General features: G+C 39.4%; 1 protein-coding gene across 1 annotated transcript in view; it reads right to left on the reverse strand.

Annotated features, from left to right (window-relative positions):
• Positions 1-24,761, reverse strand: part of HDAC9 (histone deacetylase 9) — a gene marked incomplete at its 3' end in the record, with an annotated part of 637,805 nt that overhangs the window by 185,846 nt on the left and 427,198 nt on the right. Inside the window, exon 17 of the mRNA XM_079785596.1 lies at positions 6,207-6,314. Within this exon, the coding sequence (XP_079641722.1) occupies positions 6,207-6,314 (108 nt within the window). The remainder of the gene's footprint in view (positions 1-6,206; positions 6,315-24,761) is intronic.

Raw genomic sequence — 24,761 nt, forward strand, 5'->3', positions numbered from 1 at the left:
AAAAGAAATTTCAATCGTTGTACTGTTGATATTTGGCTCTGTTGACTAATGAGTTTGCCGACCACTGAACTAGGCAAATACTAGAAAATAAAAAAAAGGGCTGGTGATGGTATACAAAAAGCTTAACTTGAGATAGTTATTAAATAGTAATAAAATATTTAAGTAGAAGATAACAAATTTAATTGACCTATATCTGACAACAGATGTTCATTATAAGATGGCATTTTACACCCACAAGATTGGTGAACATTTTAAAATCTAAAAATGATAAACATAGGCAAGAATGAATAGCATTGGGAATTTTTATGTGCTGCTAGTGGGGTTAGAAATTGGCACAGTGACTTTGGTAATTTTTTTTCTGTGTAATTTTTTTGTTGTTCCTTGATTTTTCCATTACTGCCTTCTTTTAAGTTAAATAGGTATTCCCCAGTGTACCATTTTAATTTCCTTGTCATTTCTTTTAATATATTTTTTAGTTACTTTCTGATTAGTTATTCAGTGATTTATAATTAACACCCTAACTTTTAACAATCTAGTTCAGACATGAATCAATTTTCAATAGAACCCAAAAACTTTGTTTTGCTATTATATAGTCCCATTCTTAATGCGATCCTAATGCTGCTAGTGTCTTAAAAATTACGTTTATGCACTGTGTTCCTATCAACAGAGATTTATGGTTATTGTTTTACTGTTATATTTTAATATGAGAAGAGAAAAAGAGTTGCAAACAAAAAATACAATTATACTATCATTTATATTTACTTATGTAGTTAATTAGTGCTTTATATTTTTTTTTCATGTGGATTCATGTTTCTTTGCATGTCTCATGATTTTATGCTGAAATCTGGGCATTTTAAACAACACAACCTCGCAATTTGGAAATCAGAATCTCACCCCTCCCCAGGGTCTGTTGTTGTTGTTTTGTTTGTTTATTGACTTTTCTGAACTAATGCTATTAAGTCTGCATTGCATGTTGAGTGTGGCACAGAGAAGTCTTTGCTTGGTTAATTTAGTGGTCAGTTAATGATTGAACAGAGATTTCTTGCAACCAATACAGAGTCTAGCCTTTTCCAAGGGGCCGTTTGTGTGTATGTTGGACTCACTTTCCATATTTGGCAATCTAGCTGAAAACTCCACCTTGGCCTTCACTTCCTAGATGAGCAGAGCCTCAAAGTCAGTTTGAGATGAGAGCTTAGGGCCTTCACTGGTCTGTGTGAACATGGCCTTGTCATACATGTGACCTTCTAGAGTCTTAGAAGTCTGATGGGGCATTTCATAGCCCTTATGAATATCTCATCCCCAAGTTTTTTCTTTGAAGCTATTGGTTAGTGTAATTGTTTTTTCCCCAGTTATTCACCACTTCAGGCAGCCAGGAAGTTAATCAATTGCCTTTATTTTTTTTTCAACAAATGCTTCTGGGGAAAAGGTTTTTCATGTCTGATGGACTCCAAATCAGGTGAAATAAAGACAGCCTTGCAAGTGGGGTCTGCACGGAAGCAGGACGAGGGCCACAGAAGGACAATTCTCTGCGAGCGCGGCTGTGAAGCAGCTCCAACCTCATCCCGCCCCCTCTGGAAACTGCTAAGTTAAGGGTGTTCAGTGAGAACACAGGCTATTTGTTAAGACTATGATGGGATTGGAAAGGGTAAAATGAGAATAGGGTGAATTAAACCACCACCAAGATTGTTTTTTAAACAAAGATTCAGCTAGTTTTCTTTGGAACACATGCCTCCTGAGTTGTTGCAAACTACTGATTAATTTCCAGAGTTAAAAAATTAATCGTGACCAATTTTTGCCACTTTTGTCATTGATTTTATAAAAAAGAATTTTCAGAGGTTTAAACTGCCATTCTAGCACATGCCATTGTAGCAAAATGATGTTTGAATTCTATGACTTTGCATTATTTACTGGCATCTGTTATATTTCTAGCCAAGGAGCTTGGTTGCCAGTTTATTAAATTGTTATGCCATAGTGAAACAGCAGGTATATTCAAGAATTTTCATAGCATTATTGTTCAAAAGAGCAAAAACCTGAAAACAACTAAAATGTTCTCAGAAAAATGAATAAACAACTTACGATGTACTAGGGACTACCTTAGAGCAATGAAAATGAATGAATTAAGAGCTATGTAAATACATATGGATAAATCATCATAATATGATTCTAAGTGGGGGGAAAGAAATCTCAGAAACCATATTCAATGATACTCCAGTTCTATAAAGGTCTCAACCATATGGTTAAACTATTAAAGAAAGGGAAAGGAATGGTTTTTAAAAATATAATAGATTAATGATTTCTCATGGGTCAAAAAGATAGGAATGAAATAAATACTGAGAGAACTTTAATAGTGTTAGTCAAGTAGTATTTCTTAATTTGGATGAAGAACTCAAAAGTATCTATTTTATTATTATGCTTTGTAAGTGATTAATGTAACCTCTGATCTTTTTGTGTGTATTAAATGTTCAATAGTAATAAAATAGAGAAAATCTATACCATTTGAAAGAGGTTGCTTCCCCCCCTTTTTTCCCTTACATATTTGTGCTACTTCTGTAAGAAATTACTTCTAGAGTAGTTTAAAGAAAGCAGATGAATGAAAAAAAATTTACAGGCTTTGCCACTTATTAAATTGTATTCAGAATCTAAAATAGTAACTTGATGTCTCTGAGCTAGTATCCAATTGGTGATCCATACCTCGGCAAATTACATGCAAACTGCTGAGCCTATGGGAGGTACTAAATGCAAAGCAGTATTATTATTATTAGGAACATGACATCACAATATCCATTTAAACATTTAAAAAAAAGCAACCCCATGCTCAGATACTAAGCTGTAGTTTGTTTTGTTTTTAATCCTCACCCTATAAGTGTTTATTATTATTGATTTGAGAGAGAGAGAGAGAAGCATCGGTTGGTTGCCTCCTGCACATTCCCCTACCAGGAAAGAAAAATTAGTACAGTCTCACAAAATACAGTATTATGAAATACCAATGTTGCTTCATTAAGTTGTTGATTTTCTGGAAGAATGTGATAGAGCATGTGAAAACTGAACATAGATTCAGAAAATGAAAAATGAAACCTAACGTTTTCTCTTTTTATATCTCTAATCAGTGGATAACTTACCAATGTGTCCTCAAATAAGCTTCCATATCTTCTTCCTAGATCTGACTGAAGTGACTATACAACCAAGAGTGACCACACAGCAGGTCATAGTGGAGTTTGGCACAGGCAGACACTGAGTAACATGCTTGGTTAGCTGGGGTTCCTAAACATAACTCTATACCTCAGGTCTTCACTGTGGCCGCAAATCACTTGAAACTGCTACTTTTCCCAAATGGCATTCCCATAGGTCTCCCCAAACGATGAGCAGCTAAGGGGTTCAGTCTCTTGGCCTGTCAGCAGTGGTACCTTTGTTATGATCCTGCCTGCCTTGGACTTTCAGTTTGGGTTTAACAATCAGAGAGATAAACCAGCTGCAAAATCTGGAATACTCACCAAAGTAAGTTGAAATTAGTTTTCAGATATCTACTACTTGGTATGCTCACAGTGAGTACAACTGAGAACCAGATCCATTTTTCACTTGCAAGTAGCTCAGAATGTCAGCACCACACACTGCCTTCCACAGTAACTATTCCGCCCTGCTCATCCTGCACAAGAACTGGGGCCCAGAGAAGTTAAGTGATTTGCCCCAAATGACACAGCATATAAGTGGACAAGCCTGGATTAAGATTTTTCATTCTGAGGCTGGCTCCTTTGTCCTATTCTTTTCTTTTCCTGTTTAAGCATACCTACCGATTTCTCAATGAAGGGGGCGGGGGGAAGCATTTGTATGACTCCTTGTTCTTAACATAAATAGTCAATGTTAGTACAGCTGGTGGTCAGCATGTCCATACTATATGTTGTTGACACTTTGTTTGCAGTTGACTATTTTAAATGACTACCTCCTAAAAAGCAGAATTAGGTTTTTGTTCAACAGTCTTCATACATACATTTGGCAACTCTGCATTCTGTGAGCCAATAATTATGATCATGATTTTGAATGGAATATGTAGGCCTTCTACTTAAGAATGTTTCTGAATTACTGATTAAATTTCCACAAAATCAAAACAATTAGAAATTGTGAATGCTAACATAATGATTTTTCTTTGCTATGAAGTATATCGATGCCAGCACAGTCATTTAAAAACTAATACTGTGGCCTGGCTGTTTTCTGTCATTTGAATTCTTTTGAAAATAAGACTTTCAAATACTATTCTTTTAAAAAGTCAATTTATCACAGTGCTACAAGTAACATACTCCAACAGACAGATTTATTGCTAACGTGCTACTGTGAGATGGCCAAAAACTCTCCATATGGCTGAGTCCTTTTCTATATATACTAGAGGCCCGGTGCATGAAATTTGTGCATGGGGGGGTTCCCTCAACCTGGCCTACACCCTCTCCAATCTGGGACCCTGCCAGCCCAATCATCCCCAACTGCCCTCCCCTGCCACGACCTGCCTCCTCCGCCGGGACCCGCCTCCTCCGCATGAGGCAGCCGAGATGCCAGGAACGGCCTCCTCTGCACCAGGTAGAGCCGCGGGACCCCCAGGCCTCACAGTGCGGAGTGGCCACTGGGCCCCGCCTCCTCTGTGCACATGGCCATCTTTGGCAGCCATCTTGTGATGACGTTTTTATTATAGGCTTTTATTACATAGGACATATATATATTTCAAGGAGAAAGGGAGAAGAAGAGATAGAAACATCAATGATGAGAGAGAATCATTGATCGACTGTCTCCTACATGCCTCCCACAGGGGACCAAGCCCACAACCTCAGGCATGTGACCTGACCAGGAATCAAACTATGTCCTCCTGGTTCATAGGTCAATGCTCAACCACTGAGCAACACAGGCCGAGCTCCTTTCCTCTTTTCAATAGCTCATTACCAAAGGTAAAGACTGTGTAGGAAGTACCCTATTAATGTCCTGATGCTAATCATGCCAACTGCCCAGGAGGCATATATGTATTTTAATATAGCCTACCTTATCAAAATCACATTTCTGTAGATTCTGACTTCTTAAAAAGTTAGAGAAAAGACTTCTGGGAGATATAATTCATTATAAAGTATACATTCCTAACCTTAATTTTTAATCACAAGTGGAATAGTCAGGTGATATAGAATAATAATTCATTAGACATAAAGAAAAATAATCCTTGGTAAACACACAATACAATATACATGTGATGTATTATAGAATTGTCACACCTGAAACCTATACAATTTTATTAACCAATGTCACCCCATTAAATTAAATTTTTTTAAAAAGAAAAAAATAATCCTAATGAGACTTTATTTTAGATTAACAAAGTTCACAGTACCTATGTTGTTGATCACAATATGTTTCCCTTAAACTCCACAACTGCTAAAAATATCAAGTCCATCAGCGCCCAGATTTCATTACGAAGTGTGTAAACTAGTGTATTAAAAAGCCATGTTAGAAGTAACAAAGTTTACTGGGCAACTGCATTCAAGATGCACAGCATACCTTTAAATAGCACTGTTAAAATACCAAATAAAATGTCAACGTCTGTCAGGTCTCTGGTTTTTATAAATTGTTTAGACTGGGAATCGTTGGGTTTGGACATTGTTCTTTTCATATGATGTAGAAAAGAAGAGACCATAAAAAAGAAAAGAACAATAAAGCGTAGCTCATTTTTGAAGTTCTTTCGTGGAAAAACATACTCTGGATCATTACCCTTCTAATCAACAATTTCCTTCTTCCTCCCAATCCTTCCCGTCTGGTATTTACCTTTCTCCACCATCCCCCCTTCTCTCTGGGTGGTATTCTGAGCTTATACATAGTACTCAGTAATCATATTTTTTAAATCACTTCAAAAGAAAATCCCAGGAGGGCAGAACAGATATGTATAGACTGGGTATTTTTAACCTGGGCCATAGCTTTACTCACCATTTCTCTGCTCTTAAAAACACACCAGTGTGCCCTGACCGCAGAGCTTCCCTAAGGAGAGGAAGGCCCTTGGAGCTGGATCAGCTACTCCCTGCCTACACACTAGCTGTTATCACACCTCAGTGGCCATCTCCCTGCCCTCTTCCCTCTGCCCCTTTCCTTTTACGACCACACCGCACTCCCCACAATTCCCAAACAACAACATCTCTGTTTCAGCTTCTTCTCTGGATTTCCCACACTTAATGCAACCCAGACCTCACCTTCAGCTCTCCTGAGGCCACTTTGGAAGCCAGCTCGATGACACAGCCAACAGCCATGCGTGCAGCCCCGGACGAGTGCAGCTCATTCCAAATGGTGTCACTGTCCACCTGAGCAAACAGTCCGCGGAGCCCACAGAAGGAGCGAGGGAGAAGGAGAAGGAGAAGGAATAGATGAAAGAGGAAGGGAGGGGGACGGGTGGGGGAGAGGGGGGAAGAGAGAGAAAGCAAATTCGTGAGGAAGGGCTGGCGCAGTAACAGCCTATGTACAATAACATTAGTCTTCCGTCTTGGCCAGCTGAAAAGGCCTTCTGCACACAGCTTTGCTTATATTTTCTCTCTACACTGACTTCTCCAATGGAAACACATTCCTGCCATGCCTCACTGCCATTCCCTGTTTAGATTTCTCATTACAAACAGCATTACATAGGCTAGATCTGGCGTCGTTACAGGCCTGCTAGAAACCAGGCCCCCGTCGTAGATAGAGTAAAAGCTAAGAGCACTTAGCTATACATAAAAATCGGATTTGCAAGTGCCAGAGGGGGAAAATTCAAGTACCTTTCTGGCTGCAGGTTTACAAAGAGCCAAAGACAATTATTAGGCAGGTAGCAGTAGCAATCAGTGAGTAGGAAGTAGTAACCACAGTAGGTTGTCCAACTAACAGAAGGTGTGTGGTCCTCACACTTAAAATATTCAGCGTTCAAATGCAAGGAGCAATCTGTTTTCCAAAGCGTAAGGTTAAATTTTCTAACATTTAGTACAGTTTGGCAGTTGGTCTTACTGCAAATGGTTTTATTAAAATTGGAGAGGCCATTAAAATACATGGTTGCTTCTATTCTAGAGAACATTGTTATCAAAAGCATGAACCAATATTTTGGATTGACTACTATAAAATGATGTGCAATAAGGGAACATATATAACAAGGACAGGAAAAACGCAATAGTTGTAGTTTATAATCATCATATATGTTACATTTTTATGTACAAAGTGTTTCCTAATATAAAAAATAATAGTATCAAATGGCAGAAATACTTGAAGACTATGCAATACAATATAGTTTCTGTGACTATTCAAATGTTAAGACTTCTCAAACAGGTCAAGAAAGGGAAATCCCACACAAAATGAAGATATTTATAAAGAATTAAAGAGACTTAATGATATAAATAAATAACAACACATATTCACAACGCACTAAGCCGTTTTCTAGGCATTTTTCACATGCCTTTTCTCAGGAGAAACTTACCAACCTCAATTCTGTCAAGAACGATGGATAAATAAATAATACATGAGAATAATAAATGCAGAAATAAATAGAAAATTCAGATCCTCTCAACAACGGTAGAGTGGCGAAGACAGAGGTTCCTGGAATTAAACTGTCTGGGTGAAATCATGGCAGACATAAACCTGAATGACATTGGGCAATTAATTAATGCATGTCTCTGTGCCTTGGCTTTCTTACCTGTGAAATGGCAACTTTTTAAAGTACCGTCAGCATATGATTTAGGTGAGGATTAAATAAGCAAGCGATAAGTAAATGTTAGCTGCTACTATTTCGGCTACCATTACGCCCATTTTGTAATGCCCAGCACGTGTTTACTGAATGAGCACACTGCGGCTCAGAGGGCCTCAGCAGGCCCAAGGACCCTCACACCGGCCTCTGACCCTAGCAGCCCCTGTCATCCCGCTGCTGTAATAGCCTTGCTTTCTAAGAACATTCAGCCATGTCCTAGCCAACACCTTCGTGGTCAACGCTATCAGCTAAAAAGTGAAGGAATCATCAAATGGACACTGAAACTTCATCATTTGTCCTCAATTTGAAAGCTTCATTTATTTTTTTATTTTTTTTTTACTGAATCTATATAAGTATTATTTGAGCTTCATGTATATTTAGCCTTGCGGAAGATACTGAAGTTGAAGTAAAAACCAACATTTACATGGCATTGCACAGTTTTTAACCAATTTCCAACTATTATAGAGCTACAGGTGTCATAAAACGTTCTCATTAATCTGACTTAAAATTATTTGTAAGGAAAAGCAAAATAAAACAAGTCAATAAGCCAAAATGACAATGGGTAACTCAAAACCACAAGTAATTCCTAAACCATTTTTACTTGATATTGGAATACACTGTACATTTTTTTTTAAGCAGTAAAAAATTTCCTTCCAAAAAGTTATAAACACTACACTTGATTAGAAAAATACTGCAACAGCCAAGAACAATGTATGTTTAACCATAATAATAAGGGACATTAGATAGCCACACAGGTTTATCTGACATCCACTTTCCTGTCCATATCTTTCTATCTTCCTGAAAGTATCCCTGGAGAGATAATACTCTCTGCCATCAATTTTTGTGTATAAACCTTTACTAATAAAAATTTTCATATTTTTTAAAATTCAGCTAACACTTGTTGGGTATCTACTATGTAATGGATACTAAGGGTTACAGTATGAAGTTTACTTTTCTAATAGGATATGGTTATTGACTGAAAAAGTGTTGGGCACATAGATGCTCAATCGACACTTGAGGTTTTGACCACATCCAAAGTTTATGCTTATCCCTAAACAGCTTCTCTTCAGGAATCTATGGGATTTGTCATCCATTTATTTATATACTAGAGGCCTGGTGCACGAAATTCGTGCACTGGTGGGGTCCCTAGGCATGGCCGGCGATCAGGGCCAATGGGGGCTTTCTGGCTGCCAGCCAGGGCCTTCCCTCCCATGGCTCCTCCCCCTGGCCGGGGCCTTCCTGCCCACTGCCAGCTGACGGCTGCCAGCTGGGGCCTGCTGGACAGGGGCAAGGACCGTGGGAGGTTGGCTGGCATGGGGAGGGACCGGGGGAGGTTGGCCAGCCACAGGAGGTTGGCTGTGGGAGTGCACTGACCACGAGGGGGCAGCTCCTACGTTGAGCATCTGCCTCATGGTAGTCAGTGCTCATCATAGCGACTGGTCGTTCCGGTAGTTTCAGCATTCCAGTCACTTAGGCTTTTATATAGATAGATATTTGAACATAGAAACATCTAAATACCATTTCAATGTATGTTTTATGAGTATTTAGCTTATAACTAAATGGTAATAATGATCAAGTTTTGTGAATGAAATATATTCAGTAATGGTAACTGTATTCAATTATTAATTTATGAACAGGTTTGTATTAGCTTGAGCTGCCATAACAAAATACCATTGACTTAAACAACAGAAATCTACTTCTCATAGTTCTGGAGGATAGAAAGTCCAACATCAGATTGCCAGCCAAGTCAATTTTTCTTTGAAATTCTGATTTAATTCTCTTCCTGGCTTGCACATGGCTGCGTCCTCACCATGTCCTCACATGGCCTTTCTGTTGTGAGTGCAAGTAAAGAGAGACAGCTCTCTTTTCCTCTTCTTATTAGGCCATCAATCCTATAAAATTAGGACCCTACCCTTATTACCTTAATTAACATTAATTATCTTCTGAAAGTCCTAGCAAACGCAATCACATCTGGGGTTAGGGCTTCAACATATGAATTTTGGGGGAACACAATGCAGTCCAGAGCAAAGTTATATCCCAAAAGCTTGTTTATAAATCAAATTATAAGCATATTTTCCCAAGACATCGTGTTCCAAATGGTATTTCAGGGCCATTAGCTACCAAAAGCTAACCACATGTATTTGCCATGCTACGATTTATTATTTTTTTTCTCTTTTTTTTTCGTTTTTTTATTTTTTGTTACCATGCTACGATTTAATAATAGCTCAAAAGGTTGTTTTTTTTTTTTTAAAAAAAAGGTTCTAGAATCCCTGTTGCTAGAAGATATTCTCAAATCTACTTTCTGCTATATTCAATGGTAAAATGTATTTCTCCTCCCCTTATATCCCTCTTATTGCTGTAGAGATTGCCAAAAACCTTTCCCTATATTAGTGACAGTGTCAAGAAGAAAATCATATGAGAGCTCTAATTCCAACTGTTGCCAAGATTTGCTGTAAGGGAAAAAAAAAAAAAAAAAAAAACTAGGTAAGAGAGGATGGTTGCCTCCATTGACTGATAGTGGTTCCTGGCATGGAATGGGATATTAACAGGTTGGAAGGAAAAAGGAAAAAGCAAGAAAGACTCCACTCAGATGAACACATGAAAACAGGATTAAGAATCTGAGGCAGCAGTACAATAATGGTGGAAGTAGAGACCAGAAGGACTTAGAACTGTAAGAAGACAGGTGCTCCAGCATTTGGAAGTTGAAAGTAGAGATATTAAGGGAGTGCCACAGAGTTGGCTCTGGATATGGAAAATAATGTAAATTGCAATACTTTAGGCCAAGAAAGGGGAAAGAAATCATAGTGGAGCAGAAAGCAATACCGCTGACTACTCTAGCTGGTTACTAAGACCTTGATACAGTTGTTAAGACGTGCAAGACAAATTCTTAAAGCCAGAACTACTATAATTTGAAAAAAAAATCTATGTGCTTTTATCTTTGTTTTTTCCATGCACCACATTCACTTGTCTTTGATCTGTCTGCTGGTTCATTCTTCTGCCTGATGAGCGTGTGTGTGTGTGTGTGTGTGTGTGTGTGTGTGTGTATACACACATGTAAGTGTGCATTAGGGGGGAGTGGTACATGAGCTGAAAGGGAGATGAGGATTGATATAAAAGAAAAATAAAGAAATTAACACTTGAAAAAGTATTTTGTATCGATGCACCTAAAAATCCAGGTCTTGTGATGAAAGAGAATGTTCCCCTCCCAATCCTTTACATACTATGAACTAAGCCTAGAGACCTCAGAGTATAGCCCTATGCTAGTGATAGCATCAAGACAATGCTTCTCTAAATGACAGTTTAGAGAAAGAGACTCTTTCTATCTATGACAACCAGGCACATGGCTTGCTGACCTAGGCTCTAGATAGGATGTGACTAGAGGAAGAAAGAGCCAAAAGCCATCTCTCTGGTCCTGAAAGACTGGAGAAAGGCAAAGCAAAAAGGTGCAGTGAAAACAGGGGGAGCAGAGAGTGATAAAGGAGCAATCCCAGAAAGAGGAAACTGTGTTAGGTAAACTGATTAAATAATAAGCAAGTCTTTGCTCCTATTTATACCTGGGACCTTGAAGTCCATGTCTACACTAAACTTCCAGCATCACATAAAAAGTCTACGGGGTAGTGTAAGTGGAAGATCAGGCTGAAGCACTCCGAAGATGCTCACTTGTCCTGTGTGGTATGAATGGAAGCCTCAAGTTCCCATAATCCCCTAGGGCAGTGGTCGGCAAACTCATTAGTCAGCAGAGCCAAATATCAACAGTACAATGATTGAAATTTCTTTTGAGAGCCAAATTTTTTAAACTTAAACTTCTTCTAACGCTACTTCTTCAAAATAGACTCGCCCAGGCCATGGTATTTTGTGGAAGAGCCACACTCAAGGGGCCAAAGAGCCGCATGTGGCTCGCGAGCCGAAGTTTTCTGACCACGGCCCTAAGGTATGCTATGGGAGAGCCTCTGATGGACTAATAATGATTGGGGTCAAAAAGGGTCCACAGGGGAAGCTCAGGGGGACCCCAGCATCAAGAAGAGCCAAGGTGAAGCTGCTGGAGCTGGACACCCCATCAAGATCCATTTTGTGCAGTGAAATTAGAAATCTGGAGAAAATCAGCTGCTGATTTTCAAATCACAAACAATCAGGTGGAACCATGAGATTGCCATGGAAACTTGAATATTCAGAGGACAACCTGAGTATCAAACAATCCCATCAGGATTCTAACCTTCCCTTTAATCCCCAAATGCCATCTTGGAAGAAGAATCAGAGAGACAGAACAATTGCCTAAGCAGACTATGCCCAACAATAAGTTGATCTGGAAGACTGAATTTTAAAACTAAAAGAAGGCTATTCAAACTCAAAGAGACTGATATATTATTAATTATAGAGATTAGTGTCTTTGGGGGAAAAAAAAGAAAGAGCATATTTATCACACCTATGGAGTGAACATGGGTAGTTTTATGTCTCATTTCCAAAGTCAGACATTTATTCTGCTAGATGACGGGGGGAAAATTTTAGTCAGGATCCGGGGCAGAAGTCCCTAAGGATATGCTTCATACATGGCTAGGTATATATAACTGTATTTTAGAATTAATTTAGCAATATGCAACTTACTGCCTCCCTCAGAATTCATCTGGAATGTTTACCAAGCTTCTGCTTATATACTATTCTAAAAAACAGTATGCTTTCAACTTTCAATATTTCTGTCAATGTAAGGAATGTACAAAACCTGAAGCTAGCTTTAGTAATCTGCTCAGTAATTATCCACAGAGGCCTTGTTTTATTGCCAGTTTAAAATATATCAATCTTGAAATAATCCCCCAAATGTTCAACTCACTAACATAAATACAGGGTGTCCCTCAAAATGTATACACACTTTAACAGCTGATAGCTCAATTTTGAAAAATGAAGTATATTTTAATAAATGCTGCCTTTATAATTATTCAAAGTGTGTATATACATTTTTGGGACACCCTATATGTAGGAGGGTCCGGATCTAACATCTGTTCAAAACTAGGGTTCAGAAATATTAGGTGAGGCTCTCCCACAAAAAGTCTTTCCCTGAAGGGAACCGAGGAAACATGGTAAGACAGGATGGAACTGAGAATCATACAAGCCTGGCCAGGAAGGAGATTCAGTACTCCAGGAGGCAGCGTGATTCTGAGGACAGCACAGAGTCTGGCACTGAGACCCCGAGCCCAACTCCCAGGGACTCCTGGATCTTCAGGAGGGCACCAAAGAGTGAAGAGGTAAAGAAGGCTGTAATTAAAACCGAAATAGGCAATACATTTTAAAATCTGTAAAACGAGAGAGAGAGAGAGAGAGAGAGAGGAGGTTGAAGTAGAACTCTTTGGTATCAACTTAAATGTTTTATAATGTTAAAAGAGGGAGAAAGGCACATTTGCTACTTCATGATGGACCTCAGAGAATCCAGAGCAACTTGAAATGTGAAAAACAGATAATAATCCGCAGAGGTCAGTAGGACTCACTGATGAAAAAACAAACACCAGCTGTGTGGCTCAGTGATTGAGCATCATCCTATGAACCAGGAGGCCACTGTTCGATTTCTGGCCAGGCACATGCTCAGGTTGTAGACTCGATCCCTAGTGGGGGCTGCAAGAGGCAGCTGATTAATGATTCTCTTTCATCATTGATGCTTCTATCTCTCTCTCCCTCTCTTAATCAATAAAAAAACATTTTAAAAAAGGACGCCCTGACTGGGTAGCTCAGTTGGTTGGAGTGTTGCCAAGGTTGCAGGTTTAATCTCTGGTCAGGGCACATACAAGAAAAACCAATGAATGCATGGATGGGTGGAGCAATAAGTCAATGTTTCTTTCTCTTTCAAAAAATCAATAAATACAAAAAGGAAAGTACAGGAAATGGGGAAAAAGGAATCCAGCAATTCAGAAGAATATATCAATTATTCATACTAGTGTTTATCTAAGGCTCCTAAAATAATTAGGAAAATGCTCTCTCTATGAAGACTTGGAGGAAGTGGAATAGGAGGAGAGTAAGAGCCCCCCAACAAGCACTATTTATACATCTATTGGTAAAAAAACAGCCACCAGACAATGCTATCTACATCTGAAAGGAAGTCTAACATCAAGCTGCAATCTCTCTTACTAGTAGTGAAAGAGAATGAGGGACAATAAAAAAACCTGCTGAATCAAATATGACTTATGGAACATGAATGGTAGAAATGTGATCTCATACTCTCAAAGTCAAAGCAGAATGAAATTGAGGAAAATAAAAGAAAACTACTATGAACATTTTCGGATTTCAGTTTTATTATTATACTAGTGGCCTGGTGCATTGATTCATGCACATTGAAAGGAAATTAATTAGAAGAAATATTTTAATATCACTATTCGTCCTTTTTCTATAATAGAAGTGTCAACCAATTCACGATCGACAATGACAGATCAAAACATACGTGTGCGACTGGCTCCAGTGAGAGCATTATATGTATTGTGCATGTGCTAGTCAACTTAGCCTTTTATATCCTATATAATAAAAGCCTAATATGCAAATCGACTGAACTGCATAAATGACCAATGGAACTCACCAGTTGCTATGATGCGCACTGACCACCAGGAAGCAGATGCTCAACACAGGAGCTTCCCCCAGCCCGCAGGCCCCAGGCCAGCCAAGGCAGGTGGCCCCACCCCCACCCCCCGATCGCCCGACTGGTCACCCCACAGAGGGAGGCAACTGGTGGCATGGATGGGGCGATTGGGGGGCAGGGCTGGCAAGTGGGCGGCACCAGGCCAGCCAAAGCAGGTGCCAGCGGGGGCCCTCCAATCACCCCACTAGTCACCCCACAGATCGGCCCTGATCGCAGGATGGGTTGGGGACCATATCCGTGCACGAATTTTGTGGACCGGGCCTCGAGTATATAGAATAAACTTGCTTAATTAGACCTGGTTTCTGATTTAGCTAAACTTTTCCAGCCCAATGAAGCACCCCAATTTCTCTTTCAGGGAATTGTCAGCAACACAACAATAAATATCAACATGAAGCAGATTATTATTATAGATCATTCAAAGTGAACAAAGGGTAAAATATTTAACTGCAGCAGTGTTTGACTATATTCTGCACAGTGAGAAAACCTGAAGTCATTTTCAAGGTCCACATTTCTTACTTCTTTTCAGTTGGGTCAAGTTTCTAAACTTTCTAAATCTCTGTTTTCTGACTAATGAAAAAAAAAATAGGATTCCACCGAGTCTTCTATCTACCTACTCTAGGAATTCTATGAGGATCAAATGAGATAAGGCATGGGAAAATGCTTCACAGACATTGATTAAAATGTAAAATGTTTCCACCTGGCTATAAAGCAAGTCGTGTTCCTGGGCTGAAGAAACTCTAAGGAGGATAGTCACTAGAGAGAGGAAGCCGGGTGCTACTACATGACATCATTACCCAGCACCCACAGCAACCATTTCTGGGCTGGGCTGTGGGCTGCATTTTGCGCTAGGGGGTCTCGGCAGCGTTGGCTGCAATTTGGTGGGGTGTTGCTCCAGGGTGGTGGCGGGGCCTGTGTCCCACTTGGGGGAAGCCCAGTGTTGCTTTGTGGGCACCAGGTCTGCAGTGCCATTTCTCTGTAAGTGGCCAGTGTGCATCATGGGCAGCTCCTGCATTGAGCGTCTGCCCCCTGGTGGTCAGTGCACATCATAGCGACTGATCGAATAGTTAGACACTTAGCATATTAGCCTTTTACATATATAGATATTACTCTACAGTTATGGTCTTTATTATTAACTAGAGGCCCAGTGCACGGAATTCATGCACTGGGGGGGTTCCCTCAGTCCAGCCTGCGCCCTTTCTCATTCCGGGACCCCTCGCTCCTTACTGCCCACCTGCTTGCTGCTCCTTACTGCTTGGCTTGCTACTCTTTAGTGCTGCCGTGGAGGTGGGAGAGGCTCCCACCACTGCTGCTGTGCTTGCCAGCTATGAGCCCAGCTTCTGGCTGAGCAGCACTCCCCCTGTGGGAGCGCGCTGACCAACAAGGGGGCAGTTCCTGTGTTGAGCATCTGACCCCTGGTGGTGAGTGTGCATTATAGTGACTGGCCGTTCTGTCATTTGGCGATAATGGTCGCTTTTATTATATAGATAACAAATAATAATAAGAAGAATTTTAGTTACTATCTCATGATGATAGAGTACTTATTAAGATCCAGGCACTGTGCAAAGCTCTTTGTTTACATTAAAACACATAATTCATACAACAACCACTGACATAGGTGTTACTATTAAGCAGTTGTGTCTTTGAAAATCAGAGAGGTTATTCAGCTAGTAATTAGTGGAGTTGGAATGAGAACCCAGAAAAAAAAAGTATGAACTCTTAACTCATATTGATTTTTATGCTACTATAATCATAATCTAATAACTAAGTAAATAATACAATGATTTTAAAACACATCCTAACCGTATTTGTAGAATCAAAGATTTCCCGAATGAAACTAATTAGCTAAGACCTATATGAATGTTTTATATTAAAAGTGTTGAATTTTACCGTGTAAAATTGTAGAATATATTCAACCAATTCAAATGCCACAAGTTGTATCTGGACCGGCTGGGCTTTTCCCAAGTGTTGTAATGTCTTTGCCATTTTTCTAATGCAGAGGCTCTCATTGGGGGTGGGGTGCTTTTGTCCCCCAGGGGCTACTTGACAATTTCTGGAGGCATTTTTCGTTGTCAGTACTGAGGGGCAGATGTGTTTCTGGCTTCTGTTGGGTAGAAGCCAGGAATTCTACTGAACATCTCATAATGCAACAGGCCAGTGTAGCAAAAGAAGTATCTGACTCAAAATGTCAATAATGCCAAGGCTGGGAAAGTGAGAACCATCTGAAGAACACAGTGCTGCCCTCTCCGCATTGGCTGCTAGAAATTGCAAAGCCAAATCTGTGGCCTTTCTCTAGTAAACGTAGTCGCTACTATAGCACACACGTTAGGTAACTAATTTCATTCCTGACTCCTTGTATTTTCACTTCTGAATGATTACCACACCTACTCTATAAACACACACACACACACACACACACACACACACACACTCACACACACACAGAGTTCCTATTTATTTGTTTTGAAAGCTGCTTACAATCCTTTATGGAATATGGCAACACTAAAAAGAAAATAGAAAGAAGAAGCGGGAAGAGAGGGAAAGCAGAGAGCGAGCCCAGAGAGGGTGGAGGAAAGGAGACCGAAGGAACAGGGAGGAAACGGCTTTATATTTTCATTGTGACCTTTTTAAAGCTGTGCTTTCTCTCTTGCTTTTAATTTGGAAGGCAACCAAGAATTATTTTTGTCAGTATTGGGGTTTTTTTTATCCAGAATTTACCCAAATAATTATGTCTACTCAATAGAATCAACACTAATATAAACTTATGTTAAGAATTGTTCTGCCCTTTTCCGTTTCTTCAGTTTCACAAACGTTAGTGACAGAGCCAGGAAAAACCTTTCACAGTTCTTCTCATTCTTGTGCTCCAATCTCCACTTATCTTTCCTTAATACATCAAAGAAAAGGGACTGCAATTTCTTTTAATGGCCTCAAAAAGGAAATAGTTATATAATATCAGTGGCAAAATAAAAGATCAAGGACATCATATGATTATCGGCATCCATACCAAGAAGGAAAAAAGAAAAGAAAGAAACAATTTCTACCCATTGAAAGCCGGTCCTGAGAAAGTCGTTCCTGAGAATGTTGGTTCTGTCACTGCACACCGGAGGCTATGGAGGGCCTGATGCCTTCGCGCAGCCATGAACCACCGGGTATCCTCACCCTTCCACTTCCTTCCAAACAGATTCTGAGCATTTGAAAGCTGGGTGCAATATGTCAAAGCCTACAGTTCTCACAGTTCATTTATTCCACCCAGAATTAGGTGCATGAATCCAAATGATCAAAAATTCATGATCTGGATTTAGCAAGAAATGAAAGATGTTGAGTGCCCCATCACCTGCACCCCCACCTCTTATTCCAAATATCTTTTTGGGTATTCATGGGATGGTCTTCAGTTTGTGTGTGTTGTTTCCTTTTTTTTTAGACAGAGGGAGAGAGAGAGACACACACAGAGAGAGAAAGACACACAGAGAGAGAGACATCAGTGTGAGAAACATCGATGGGTTGTCTCTCATACACGCCCCAACCAGTGATCAAACCCACAACCTGGCATGTGTGCCCTGACTGGGAATCGAACCTGCCTCTTTTTGGTGTATAAGACACTGCCCCAACCAACTCAGCCAGGGCTGATTATTTTGGTGGTTGTTGTACTTTATTCTGGAAATGGCCACATAAAAATGGACAGCAAAATAAAAGTGTAATATGTAGTACACAAAATAATTCAAGTTCAAAGTAAGTTAACTGTCCACAGATAGATCTGCCACTGGATAATATACACTGTCATGTAATTTATGGTTTAAAAAACAGCAGTAACAAGACGAAGACGAATATACACAAAAGGAGTCCATGAACAGGGACAAGGTACAAAAAAAAAAAAAAAAAAAAAAAGCCTGGAGAGACTCATATATGGAAGTGGCACAGATTAGGGCTACAGCAGTAGCCACATGTTCAAATAATCCTGGTGCCAGACCAGTAATGTTGATGTAATGTAATGTCAGGAAAATGAGCTGGAGCCCTAGGTGCAATTCTTCAATTATAAATACTGAGAATACACTTTTAAAAAGTTGTCAGCCAGGCTTAAAAAACACACACAAGCCGAAACCAGTTTGGCTCAGTGGATAGAGCGTCGGCCTGCGGACTCAAGGGTCCCAGGTTCGATTCCGGTCAAGGGCATGTACCTTGGTTGCGGGCACATCCCCAGTAGGGGGTGTGCAAGAGGCAGCTGATCGATGTTTCTCTCTCATCGATGTTTCTAACTCTCTATCCCTCTCTCTTCCTCTCTGTAAAAAATCAATAAAATATATTTAAAAAAAACACACACACACACAAGCCTGGCCAGCATGGCTCAGAGGTTGAGCGTCAACCTATGAACCATGAGGTCACAGTTGTCAGGGCACATGCCCGGGTTGTGGGCTCGATCCCCGGTGTGGGGCGTGCAGGAGGCAGCAGACCAATGATTCCCTCTCATCACTTATGTTTCTATCTCTCTCTTCCTCTCCTTTCCTCTCTGAAATCAATAAAAAAATATTTAAACACACACACACACACACACACACACACACACACGAAAAACACCTGTTTCTTCAATATGGATGCTGGGCTGCCAATACATAACTTCTGCTGTCCAGAGAGACTTATTTTTACACAAAGTTAAAAAATTCTAAAGCAGGAAAGGGAAAATAGTGTCTCACAGGAACTAGCTGGATTGGTGCCTTGTACACAAGGATCACAACCTAACGCAAGGAGATGTCTTAGGGTGGGGCACTTGGAGTGTCATTACATGGGGTGAGTTTATAAAGGATTCTGGCTTCTGCCTGCAGATACAACTGAAGCAAGGATGCTCAGGTTAGCATTTCATGTAAATGCTCAAAATATTCACATCAGCACAGAGTTTTATTGCATTATTGTTATTTGAGAAGATAGCGACGAAAATTGTAATTAATTCAGCAATCATTTTAAATTCATTTGAACCATGTTAATTGCAGCAAAATATGAAAATGTAGCCTCATATTTTGGACACATGTTTGTTAAGTCCAAGTAGGGTTGCAAATGAATTCATGGGCTTCTTACAATTAATAACCTCATGGCCTTTCACTTAGTGAACACAACTTAAGAATAATTGGTCTAAATTTTCTCTATTTATTTATGGTATAGAAAAATGCAAAGAATGATGTACTCACCCTCATAATAAGAAAAAGGCTGAAAAATATTAACGTGGAGGTGTCATTTGGGAGCTAAAGAAACCTAAACTGTCAAACATTTTAACTGGATTCTTGAAAGGAGGAAAGAGAGAAAAATGAGGCAAAAGAAATATTTAAGAGATGACTGAGAAGTTCTCAAAAATAATAAAACCACAGATCTAAAATATTCAAAGCATAAATAGAAAAAACACATACCACAAAATCAATTATAAACATATGAGAAAACCTAACTGCTGAAAACTCAGCAAAAAAAAAATCTTGAAAACAGTCAGAGAAAAGAGACACATTACATAAAACTGAACAAAGGAATATAGCAGATTTCTTAATAGAAAAAGTTCAAGCTCGAAGACAATGCAATGCCATTTTCAAGGGGAAAAAATGCAACTCAGAATTCTATATAAGCCAAAAATATTTAAAAATAACTTTAAGAGATAAAAATAGAGTTTTCAGAAAATAACAGCCATGCCATTGTTTTTGCCATCAGACCTGAGTTACAAAAACTGATAAAATAAATCATTAAAATATCAGGAAAAAAAACACAGTATAATACCAGATAGAAATATGGATTGATACAAAGAAGTGAAGAGTGCTAAAAATGACAATAATGCAGGCACATGTGAGACGTTTGCTTATTTCCATTCCCTTAAAAAGAGGTAATTGACTACCTAAAGCAAAATAAAAATAAAAATAAAAATAAAAATGTGTGAGGTTTATGGCACATGTAACAAATAGTCAAATGTATGACAACAAAAGCACATAAACTGCTGTAGGATTCTTATTCATACAGTAGAGTAACTACTGGAAAGTAGACAGTGATAAGTGTTAATACGTGTAAATGCTAAGGAAACTATTAAAGAAATAAAGAGGTGCAACAAATAAGTCAATAGTGGAATTAAAATGAAATATTTTTTTAAAATATTCAATCCAAAAGAAGGCAGAAAAAGATATTGAAAGGAAAAGCAATCAACTAACCAACCAACCGACCAACCAACCAATAATAGCAACAACAACAAACCCGGATGGGACAAAATAGAAAACTAACAAGATGACAGATTTAAATTCAAATATGACTGAACGTAAATTCATATTCACTGGCCTAGAATATTTCTATTCAAAGTGTGGTCCAGGGAACCATGGCGGTCCTCAGAGTGTTCCCAGTCCACAGCAAGCAAGCACTTAGAACCTTCTTAGAAATCTGTTTAGAATAATTTTATATCTGTTGAATCTAATAAAAATAATTGAGGTTTTCATGTTGTAAATCGCTTTTAGTAATTTATTTTAATGCATTTTATGAAAGTTTTGCTTTATAATAGCTAGGAAATAAAACATAAACAAACAAAATCTTGTGCTTCACATGCCATTATTTGAGAAGGGTTAAGTTCATAGAGAAAGCCCTTTTTCTTCCAAATTGTACAAAGAAAGAACTCTCTTGGGGTAAGAGGGGAAGAAATAAAAGGTGAAAGTAAAGGTAAAAATAGGATGTGTTATGAGTGTTATTAATAAGTCACCCTTATCAAGATAAGTTGTACCAAGATACAATGACTACCAATAATTGTCTAAGTATTACACCAATACTTTATACCTAGAGGTTCCATAACTCCACGATTTGGAGAAATTGTCAGGCTTTCTAATAAGCTTTATAATAGAACTCCCAAGTTATCTTTGGAAAAACTTTCCTTTACCTTATCCCATTTTCTTGGGTGGTAGCTTTGGCAAGGGTATCCTCAATGTTAAGTTCAATAACACCATATTTGTATTTGTTGACTTTAGAGTTAGAGACCTTGAAAACTACCACTTCCACTTACAAGCTGTTCACACTTGGCCATGTTCATTAATAACAACTCCAAAATAGAGCCTGGCTAGCGTGGCTCAATGGTTAAGCTTGGACCTATGAACCAGAAGGTCACAGTTTGAATCCCGGTCAAGGGTACATGCCCAGGTTGCAGGCTCGATCCCCAGTAGGGGGCATGCAGGAGGCAGCCAATCAATGATTCTGTCTCATTACTGATGTTTCTATTTCTCTCTCCTTCCCCCTTCCTCTCTGAAATCAATAAAAATACATAACAAAAAAGAAAAATGGAGATAATACTACCTTCCTCACAGGATTACTAGAAAACTAACAATTTAATAAAATTATATTAGTTAATTTAATAAAATTAAATTAATTAATGCATGTAAAGTGCTTAACATAATACAACACAATGGTGAAAGTAGGAAGTTCTCAGTAAATGGTAAGTATGAAAACAAATGATCCCAGAGTTTTGGTTCCAACATTACTTTCTATTCCACAGCACATCAAAAGCAAAATCATATGTGATCATGCTGGAAGCCAGAAACTACCTCCAATCAGAACACTACATTTTTTAAAGCTACATATGGATCTAGTTCAACTAGAGTTTCCTGAATGAATGTGGACCTTTTCCAAGCACATCCAGTGTAGCTCAATCATTGGCACCTGAAACAAAGCTAATGCTCGGAAAAGCTGCACATGATAGAAATTAAGCTACCTGTACTGAAAGTGGATGTGAAAGTATTTAACAGGGAAACAGAATGACTTAAAGGAAAAGGAATTTGAGCACAGTCTCCTTTGTATAACATAAACGCAGCTTGTTGATTCCTTTCCGAAATATTCCATAGTTAAAGATAGTATTATTGTGCCCATTTACAGAACAGGTTTCACATGCACTACGTGGGCATGGCAAAGTGGTACACGATTCTTCCTAGGATGTCTTGCATATTTCACCCTGAAAATTGGGAACTAAAACTCCTCAGCCAAAAGTAAGCATTCGTTCTATAGTGATAAACAGGGGTGCAAAAAAGTAGGTTTATAGTTGTTCGTAAAAGACATGCAGGTTATGATTATTACAACAGCTTTATTAACTCAAAAGAATTTCCCTCACAACTGTAAACCTGCATTTGCCCACCCTCAATTTCCAGGCAGGGTTTTAATGTGGCTAAAAATCTAAAATGTGATATAAAAAACTCTACCCCATTCAGGTCCTGCAATTCATGTATAATTTAGTTAGTGTTACACCGGGACTTGCAGCTCTCATTTGCCAGAATTAGGGGCCTCCCTTCCCTGGCTTGGTATTCAGAAACATCTGGAATGTCCCTTCCACCCTGGAACTTCGTTGTCATACTAGTAGTTCACCCCTGTCCCTTATAGAAACTTTCCTATCCTATAACTATTTGCACAAAGGAGATGGATTGCATTCTAAGTCTTAGTCAACCAAATCCCCAACTATGTCATAGTTGAGCCCCAAAGAGGATGATAAGCACATTCCATTAATCACCTCTATTTTGCAGAAGTAAAGAAACCAAGGCCCAGGAATATCAAATGCTTTGCCCATTCCTGATCATATAGGATCCTGCCACTCAAAGTGTGGTCCATGGTAAGCAGCACTGATATCACATGGGTGTTTGTGAGAAACGCAGAATTTCCGGCCCTGCCAGTTCTGTTGAATCAGAATCTACACTTCAGTGTTGCAGAGTGGGAGAAAGACTTTGAAAGCAATGACAGTGTGTGTGTGTGTGTGTGGGGGGGGAGGTCTGAATCCAAATGTTCTAATTTCTAAATCAAGGTTCTTTGCCCAGGTGCTTCATCACAGTGGCTTCTGAAAACAGTGCCCCCTCCCCTGGTTCAAGTCTCCCTAAGGTGCCCTGATGCTAATGGCAGAACATCAGTTGGGCAGGTATGCCAGATGAGACGGCAGGGTTTCAGAGCTTTGAAGAGCTTTTAAATCATACCCCTGAGACAGCAGCCTATTTATTTTCTGCAAAACCAGACCTAATTAGGGCCACCTGTCAGCATGAGGAAGTGTCCGATGACCATCGCTTTTTCTCTCCTGTAGAATACTAATGGAAGTCATCTTTCTGAGCCGAGGCCCTATGGTATTCTTTAGTGTATTCTTCTTCAGATGGCTCTGCAGCCTGTGACAAGGGGCGTTCCTCCCTCTGCCCACGTGATACAACATGCCAGCTCTTTGGATGCATATATTCATTTCATGTTAGATGTTCTGCTAAAAGCCCGAGACCTTTGAAATGGAGCTGGGATGGATTTATGATGACAATGGGTGGGTGAACCCACATGCTTTCGCTCTTTTGTTCAGCCCTGGGAGGAACACTTAAATGACAGCACATTCCCGTGGGATCACTTGTAGATTATAATGCCCACACCTTAGCTTCTTTAGTCATGGTGAGATGAAAAAGAAAGAGCAGCTACGGGGAGGACCTCCAGATTCCAGGCCAAACCATGGATATGATGAATGAATACTGTGACCGAAATTCCATATGGAAAGAAGGCGTGAACTATCAGTGCAGCAGCTGGAGGAGGCGAGGGGCATGTCGTGTGTGTTGATGTTCTACAGACCGCCTCACAGTGTGATCGACTGCTTTCTGGAAGCTCTACTGACCTTGCATGTGCAATTTCTCCGTCTCCAAAAACATACTCTTTACTATTTATGTGCCAGTGACAGGAATAGAGGAACATGTTTGTTGGGGCCAAGTGTTACACTTTGAGACTTGAAGGATCCTTACTTAAGATACTGGTGAACTAAAGGATTTGCCAAATAATATATGGATTCCTGTGGGTTATGTGGTCAGTCAAGGAATTTGAGAGTCACCACTGTTATTCACAGCTTCAGTGACCTGCTGCTCAGTCTTTCCAAGATTGAGTCAGAGATAAAGCCAAATAATACATTTTCCCTACTGTTTCTTCATTTAATCTGATGTACATATTGCATAAATGGTATTTCATAATATGCTGACCTTTTTATTCTCTAAACTGTGCATGTTAGAACCCCATTCCTATCATGAGCAGCTTAATACAATTAACTCTGACTCAGCTGGTGTGTGACATGAGTCCTCATTAACTCATCTCACAGTGGTTTGGTCAGATGGCAGAGATTTTTCAGTGTTCTAGATAGGGATGAAATGCTGTGTATGGCTACATAATTTTTTTTACCCCAGATTAATAATGTCTGCATACATGGATTTAATACTTTACAGGAATTTCAATAAAGAACAGAATGCTTTTGGCAAAATAAACAATTGTGCTGTCTGATGGCTAGGGCTATTGTCATTTGGGAGAGGAGTGTTGACAATCATATGAGGTTGAAATTATGGAGAGTGTGTGTGCATAGCATTGTGGTGAAGAGCTTGGGAATCAGATTTCGACTTCACCACCTACTAACTGTGTGACTTGAACAACTTACTCTCCTCTCTGAGCCTCAGTTTCCTT

This window comes from Cnephaeus nilssonii (genome assembly GCF_951640355.1).
Source record: "Cnephaeus nilssonii genome assembly, chromosome: 12".
Lineage (NCBI taxonomy): Eukaryota > Metazoa > Chordata > Mammalia > Chiroptera > Vespertilionidae > Cnephaeus > Cnephaeus nilssonii.